At 42.2% G+C, this 7971-nt stretch overlaps 1 protein-coding gene across 1 annotated transcript in view; it reads left to right on the top strand.

The window, feature by feature from the left end:
* Window positions 1-891: 891 nt before the first annotated feature.
* ANTXR1 (ANTXR cell adhesion molecule 1) overlaps window positions 892-7971 on the top strand; it is a 218100-nt gene continuing 211020 nt past the window's right edge. Inside the window, exon 1 of the mRNA XM_056126863.1 lies at window positions 892-1356. Within this exon, the coding sequence (XP_055982838.1) occupies window positions 1205-1356 (152 nt within the window). The 5' untranslated portion in view covers window positions 892-1204. The remainder of the gene's footprint in view (window positions 1357-7971) is intronic.

The raw sequence follows: 7971 nt of genomic DNA, 5'->3' as shown, positions 1-7971 counted from the left end.
GAAAATGAAGCATGACTGTGGAATGAGGGCTTCCGCAGTAGAAGATAGATAAAGCTAAAACTGAATCCCACACCCATTTCACGAAGTCACAGGAAAGTGGACCCCTCAATCGAGAAAGGCTAGCTCAGGACTTCCTGGCCAGTCTAAAACTGTTAGAAAGATTCATACTTCCAACAGTTTATATCTCTGTCCTAAATTAAAGACAGGGTGAAAAAAAGTGGGTCGAAGTTCACAGCGTGAAGACGGGAACTGAAGATGGGAGGAGGCTCAACTCCTCCAAGCTAGGAGCAGCTCTCTTTGGGCTTGCTCCAGCTCTTCCCAGCCAGGGAAACAGACCCCACTGGTCTCTTTCAATTCTACCTGAGGCGATCTGGAAAGGTTTCTGGAACAACTCAGATTCTAGAAGTTCTGATCTCCACTTCATTTGCACAACAACTGGTTTGCAAAGTTCCCAGCCTTGGCTTGGAGCCACGGTGCCTGCAGGAAGTCCTCATACGATGTTTACAGTGACCCTCTTTGCTGTCTTAGGATAGACAAGGAAACAACAAGGTCAAAAGGGCGAGCGAGCGAGCGAGGGCTAGGACTGAGAGCTAGGAAGGGTGAAAGGAGCGACCGAGAGCGGGAGAAAGGGATGGGTGCAGAGAAAGAGGAAGGAAAGCGCAAACCAAAGCCGCCGGGCCACGCTCCCGCAAACGCCCTCGCCTAAGAGAGCGTTCGCAGCCTTTGGCCACCAGGTGGCACCCTTTGAACTTTCTTCCCGCATCAAAATAAGCAAGGACCGGGAGAAAGAGGGGAGGGAAAAAAAGGCAAAGCACTCCCCCAACCAAGAACAATTTGAAAACCCACCCCATAATATTTAAAATCTGGGACAAAGAGCCGTCAGGACGGAACTGCTGCAATTGCAAAAGCTCGAGTTCAGCCTCGGGAGCGGCGGGCCGGCCCGCGTGCCGCAGCAGCCCCTTTAAAAGAGCGGAGTTACAGTATTGGGATCCTTGAAACCTGAAACCTAGAACCCGAACCGAAGCGGAAACCAGAAGGAAAACCTTGAACTCCTCGAGACAATTGCTTCCGGGGAGTTTCGGGAGAACGAGGGGGGATCCGGGGCCCGAGAGGAGGGTCCCGCGGATGGCGCGTCCCTGAGGGTCCTGGCGAGTTCGAGGAGCGTGGGAAGAGAGGACCCGACCCTCTCCCAGGGCTGCAGGTCATGGCCACCGTGGAGCAGAAAGCCCTTGGCATTGGCTTCAAGTGTCTCTCTTTGGCCACTTTTGTGCTCCTCTGCGCGGGACAAGGGGGACGCAGGGAGGAAGGGGGCCCAGCCTGCTACGGGGGATTCGACCTGTACTTCATTTTGGACAAGTAAGTGCCTTGAGGCGTTGCACGCTGGGCTAAACTGAGGATGCTTTTTTTGTGCCCTTCCCCGGGCCGGGCTGGTTGGCGGGGTGGCTTTGGGACAGGCAAGCCTCTCCAGGGACCCGAAGGGAGCAGGGAGCTGCCCGCGGCTGCAGGGCAGCGCAGCGTCTGGGGTTGGCGGGGAACGCGCCTACCGGGTCCCTGGGGCTGCCCGGGAGGCATCGCTGCAAGTCCCGGGGACTGGCTTCTTCTCTGCCCTCGCTTTCTGGGACCTGGGAGCGTGCCCGGGATGCTATGAGCACCTCCTTTCTGATTCTGATTCTGGCTCTGCCTCGAGTCTTTTTAAACCATTTGCTTTTGAAACTTCGGTGAGCCAAACTTGCAGGCACTGCTCAAGAGGCAGCGGGGTGGGATGGGCGGGGGGGGGGGGGGTGCTTTTTATTTTATAGCTCAGCCAATATTCTCTTTGAAACTGAACAAAACCGAGGTCCGACAGATTGCATTGCCTTTGTTCCGAATATCGATGCAAGCTGACTGGACAGTTTATGAAAGCAGAGCGCGGATTTCCCAACCTTGGCACTACTGAGGTTTCTGCTAGGGACTGAATGGGATGTGTGGGGGCGATCCTTTGTTGTGGGCTTGCCCTGTGCAGGGTTAGGGTGTCTAGTGGCACCCTGGCCTCAATCCAGGACCTAGGAGATACCAGTACTAACCCTTCCTATGCGCCCGGTCCGCGTAGTAACATCTCCAAAGTCTCCAGCAGACATTGTCCCCAAAGTCCCCTGCGGGTAAGGTAACTAACTCCTGCTTCTCGGCCCGAGAGCCCCCCACCTCCCCTTTCCCCAGTTCCGTCTAGGCAAATTCACGTTCTGGAGATTGCCTGGTGGGCTACCAGGGAGGTGCCGGAGCGCGGGTTCCATTTCTGAACTGGAGACTGGGCTCCAAGGAAAGCTGAAATCCGAACACTTCCCAAATCCCTCTGAGCTTTGCCACGCGGCGTCATTCAAGCAAGCTTCATGCTATCTATTAAAAACCAGCTTCAACAATAAAAAATAAAAAGCCCTCCCCAGAGAAGCCCTATACTCATTAAAACTCACAGCTCCTCGGTGCCAGAGAGGCGCTTGCTGTTACAGTGGTGGGGGAGATGGATTTCACAGACTGGAAAGTATTTGGGAGTTGGAAAAAAGAGCCCTGCAAAATAAGCTGGCGAGCTAGACACCAAATGTGCTTTGCAGTTGCCCATGGATTTTGGTTTTTCCATAAAGTTCGTTTTGAGCTCCAGATTCTTTGGAAGAAAAAATGAGATCTTTTTCTTGCAGATTTATGTGAAGGTGGACTGAAAATACATTTCAATGTTAAGAAATGGAGTTTCTTTTGTTACCTCTGGTGGCTGTAAACACCAGCCCAGAGATTCAAAGACAATGTCCGAAAACAATCAGAGGTACCCTTACTATAACTGCCTCCCCACCCCAGTGGGAAGAATGTTCTAGACTTGGCAAAATGGACAGAGTCCCAATATCCTTGAATAGGATGAAAACTCTTGAAGAAAACATTCATTTCCCTTCAAATTAATCTGAACTGAATTGAACTTTTTTAAAGTTCCAAACTTATTTTGGTGATAAGAGAGATTTAAATGAATGGTTCTAGTTTTCTCTCAGAGGAGGAAAAAGGTGGTAAAAAGAGCTCAGACATTCTTAGGAAAAAGGTGGGAAATATTTGTACCTCCATATATTAAAATGTATTCAAAGGCAAATTAATAATAGCTGGATTGTAAAGGCCAAATGATAATAGGTGAACAGATCAGAAAGTCTAGAAATAGATCCAAGGACATACAAGAAGTGGAAGTTGAATTCAGTGGAGAATTAATTCATTATTAAAAACAATGATTCTTGGATTGGTAACATAGGAAAATGAATACTTAACTCTACATTTTATACTATGTACCGAAATTAATTCTAGAAGGAATGGAAAATGACATGTTTAAAATGAAATAATGAAAGAATTAGAATAAAATCAAAATAAATATTTGGGTTTTTTTGTATTTGTTTTGGGGTTATATCCAGCAATACTCAGAGCACACTCTTGGCTCTGTGATCAGGGAGGGGGTTGAACTGGGCCCAACATGGCAAGCAAGACCCTCACCCACACCATTCTCTCTCCAGCTCCTACGTGTAAAGCAGGTCAGAAACAATAAAGAAGATAATAATAATGACAATATTTGGGAATATTTAGAACTTATATTTTTATAAATGAAAATTGCCATAATTTAAAATTATTAATAAATTACAAAAACTTTCACAACATAAATTACTCTTCAAAGATTGATCTTAATCTATAAAAGCTTTTTTAAAAGGGTCATACTAAGAGAAAATTGGTTTGCTACATACATAATACACAAAAACTTTCTATGAATTAGTAAGCAAACTGAAATGTTCAACTTCACTAGTAATCAAAGAAATGAAAATGTCAACAATAATGTAAATCTGGTAAAGATTTTTAAAGAATTACAGTATTTAGTATTGACCAACAGAACTTTCTGTGATGAGGGGTATCATCTACAATTCCATTGTCCAGTTTACTAACTTGAAATGTGCCTAGTGTGATCAAGGATACAAGCCTTTCATTTTATTTAAGTTTAACATAAGTAGTTCTATACTCACTGTATTGGATGGTGGGAATAAAAAGATAATAACAAACTGTATCAAATGCTTTTAAAAAATTCTACTTATCTGTCCAGCAATTTCATGTACTAAAGAAAAAACTGCAAGCTAGCCACCAGCAAGTGCCTCTCTATATATTCATGGCTGTGCTTGGTTATAATAAAAATGAAAATTATCTAACTATCCAGTGTCATGGAATTTATTAATCCATGATAGATGCATAATTAAGGATATGAATATTTTATAATTTTATATTCTATAAGATAATTTGGGAAGAATAGTTAATCCTCATAATATACTCTTGGGAGAAAATATAATTCCCAAACTTTATATGCATTCTGATCCTTTCTCTGTAAGAAAGTTAAACACATACAAGTTTATGTCTTTGTTTCAGTTATATAATAGCATTTCTCTCTGGAAAAGAGGAATTTTAATTTAAAATTTTTTGCCTTTCTGAATTTTCAAATTTTCTATAGAGAACATTATTTTTCTATATTCTACAATAAAGGAGTTACTTTGAGGTTTTAAAAAGTTATTTAAGAGTGAGGAGGGTCTCATACCAGTGTGCTGACTCTAAGCACACAACTATAGAGGACTCTGCTTCTTGTCTGGAGTAAATTTCTAATTGTACCATAGGGTCATTGTGGTACATTGAAGATGCAAAAATGCTCAGAAGGGAAAAGAAAAAACAATGGGGAACCCTTTATAGGCACCACCTACCTTTACATTTGGGTGGACTCTTCTGACTTTCTTTAATTGTCTTATTACTTGAAGAGAGGAACATTTTTGTGCTGAATGAAAAGCTTACTAGAACTTGGTATGATAGCATGCACACCTCCAGCTTGCCATCTTGAGCTAGACTAATTTATGTATTTGTTGAGCCCAGAGGTGGGGGATGGTTCAAAAGGCAGTGATGTCAGGAAAGTCCCTAGTGGTCCCTTAAGACTGGTCTTCTGTCCTAGAAAGGACCTCCACTTACAGGAGTATTCAACACCCAACCACAGCTGACTGGAAAGGAAATGAGGAAATGAATCCTAACGTGTTCTTCCTTTAGTTTTCTAAGATCCTTTAACTTCAAGATACTATCTATAGGCTTGAAACCATTAGCTAACAGGGCACGGAACTCCTTTCTCACCTTCTCCCCAGTGTATACTTCCTACATCTCTTCTTTCCGATGACATTAAATCTCAGTTGATTTCAGCTTTAAGCAGGTTGCATCTCTGGCCCAGAGGGAACCCAGATTATACATTTAATGGAATGTCATGTTTTCTCAACCAGGGCCAAAGATTTCATAATGATAACCTAGACTACCACAGTAACACAATAGGGCCTGATTTGTGGCTTTGGTGACGGGGTTGGTGGACCTGGCTTCACAGGCTTTATATCGGTAGAATTTCTGTGCATTTAAACATGCTCTTCTGGTTCTAGTCAGGAAAAGTGGATTGCTGGGAATTCAATCAGGGATTGAAAGTAAGATTTGGAAGACCACTGCCTCCAGAAAAACAATCAAGGAGTAGTTGGTCTCCTTGAAGACTTCCAGGGTCCTCAAAGATTACCACACCCCATGGACCAACCCACAAACATCAGTGTGCCTTTCTTCTGCCATAGCACTCTTCCATTATTACAGTATATATTTAGGTATCAAATATCATTGTGTTTTATAGAGAGCTATTTAACTATTTCCAATTACAGGATTTCCTATCATGAATCTTGGGAAAGTTGACTATACATTTTTGTGCCCTCAAGACTTCAAAAATAGAATGGTGAAATAGAGAGCAAGAGTTGAGGACAAAGTGGACAACAGTACCAAATAGCTTTATTTATTTCTCAAAACTGTAGTCTGCCACCCAATAAATGCTTATATTTATATGGGCCTTTCACATTCTCCCCGTGTGCTCCACCTGCAGATCATCTCCATAGCTCTTTTCTTCTTTTTCACTCACTACCAATTTTATCCTTTTTCCTAATGCTGGGGGATCCCTTTTACCATTTATCCAGATTGTGACTCCAGTACCCACAATAAGACAATGTTGATGAGCTGTAGAACCATTACTACGTGTTTACTCCAGGTCTGTGGTCACTAAACAGATATTTTTACAGCATTAGACTGGGAACTTCAGCACCAGGTAAAGTAATTTTGTTTTCCTGAGCAAATGTCTTCTGGGTTCCCAGTTACCAATTTATAAAAGAAATCTGAACTAAAGCCTCCCACCTCTTTTGTTATTTCATAATGGCCTTTTAGATAACCTTGTTTGGTAGCTAGGGCAAGCACTAGTTGCCTCATTTGCAGTTAGATAACTGTTAAAACTTTGTTCAGCCCATTTGATTTAATGGCTTGCCAAAGAATTTTGAGATTAGCTCATAAATCCTGGGCAAATCTAATCTACTCCAGAGTCCCATCCCAGCTCTCTCTACTTACCGCTACCCTGTTCAGTTGGGTTCTAATGAAAAACTGGACTACAACTTGAAAAACTGGGTAGGTCCCGGGTAAGAATTAAAATCCTTACATCATGGTCCAGAAAGATAGGTAAGTGGGTTAAGCACTTGTTTTGCACAAGGTCAACCCTGGTTCAATCCCGAGCACCACATGTGATCTATAGGTGATCCTTGAACAGAGAGCCAGAAGTAAATACAGAGCACTGCCAGGTGTGGCCCATGAAATAAAAAAAATAAAATAAAGTCACTACATCAGTTTCAGTAAACAATGGTGTCTAGATAACTAGGGTTAAGGTTAATCAACTGAGGACCAACAATTTTGTTGTGGAGTCAGTTATAAACGAATTCCCCATGCGACCCAGATAGATGCTCAAACATCTGAAAAACTGATTGATATTAGACTGTAAGCTGTGTTCAGGACATCTGATTATGATGCACATGGGTTTGACAATAATCTGTTCAGAGTGAATCTGATAGGAAAAGGAAATTCAAGGTTCTTTGTAAAAACAGACAGGGTATGGTTTTAGAAATACTTTGGAAGAGAGTATCAAGAAATGAAAATGCAAAACTGGCTCCTGAGTAAGGAAAACAAAAATTCCATCTGAAGGAAATTTAAAAAATGCTATAATAGTTCTAAGAAAATATTTTTTAATATTTCTCAGGAATATCTTTCTTCCTTTTCTCTCCCTTCTCCTTCCATCCTTTTATCTTTCCCCCTACTTCTCTACCCTCTCTTTTTTTGGTCTCCTCTTTTTCTATGTTTTTCATCCTTCCGTTGTCTCCTTCCATTTAAAATGTGTTTTATGGTTGGTTTTAAACATTCCTCAGATTAGGTTTCAGATTTGGAGTGGACTTATCAGGCCAGGCAATACTTGGTAAAACTGTCTACACTGGGAAAGTTTTGCATAGGCACCAAATATAAAAAGTAAATAAGTATTTTGTTTTGTTTTGCACTTCTGTCTGGATGAGCCAAGTTAATTACCTCTAGTTTCCTTAGCTGTGGAGATCTGGTAAAACTCATTGTCAAGCTGAGAATAGTATCCAGGAGAGCTGGAGGAAGGCTCCCTTCCGAAGACAACCCATAATTATCTCCAAATGCTGAGGGACTCCTAGTGTACTGGGAACAAACTCTGGCATGTCTTAAAGGAACTTGGCTGTCATGTAGATGCAAATAGGATCTGCTTTATGGTAATTTAGAACGTGTGTCTATTTTTGGTATGTGGCCAAGAGACTGGATTCCTCCTCTCTTAGCAGATATTCGGCAACAAAAGTAGATATTTGGAATATTTCCAGACATGTTTGTTTGCCAGACATGCCAGGTTTTTACTAAAAAAAGGTAAAAGACATTAGATTTCTTCATTGTGACAGAGGTGACTCTTGTATCCTTTTTATAAACCATGATTTACAAAGTTGCTCGTAATATGATTGTTTCAGGCATTAAATGTTCCAATACAATCCCACCACCAATGTGACCTTCCCTTAAACAATGTCCCGAGTTTCCCATTCACTTTCCAAGCTGGCCCTC

Source organism: Sorex fumeus, unplaced genomic scaffold (genome assembly GCF_029834395.1).
Source record: "Sorex fumeus unplaced genomic scaffold, SorFum_2.1 ptg000006l, whole genome shotgun sequence".
NCBI lineage: Eukaryota > Metazoa > Chordata > Mammalia > Eulipotyphla > Soricidae > Sorex > Sorex fumeus.
This window is presented reverse-complemented; position numbering and strand designations above follow the sequence as displayed.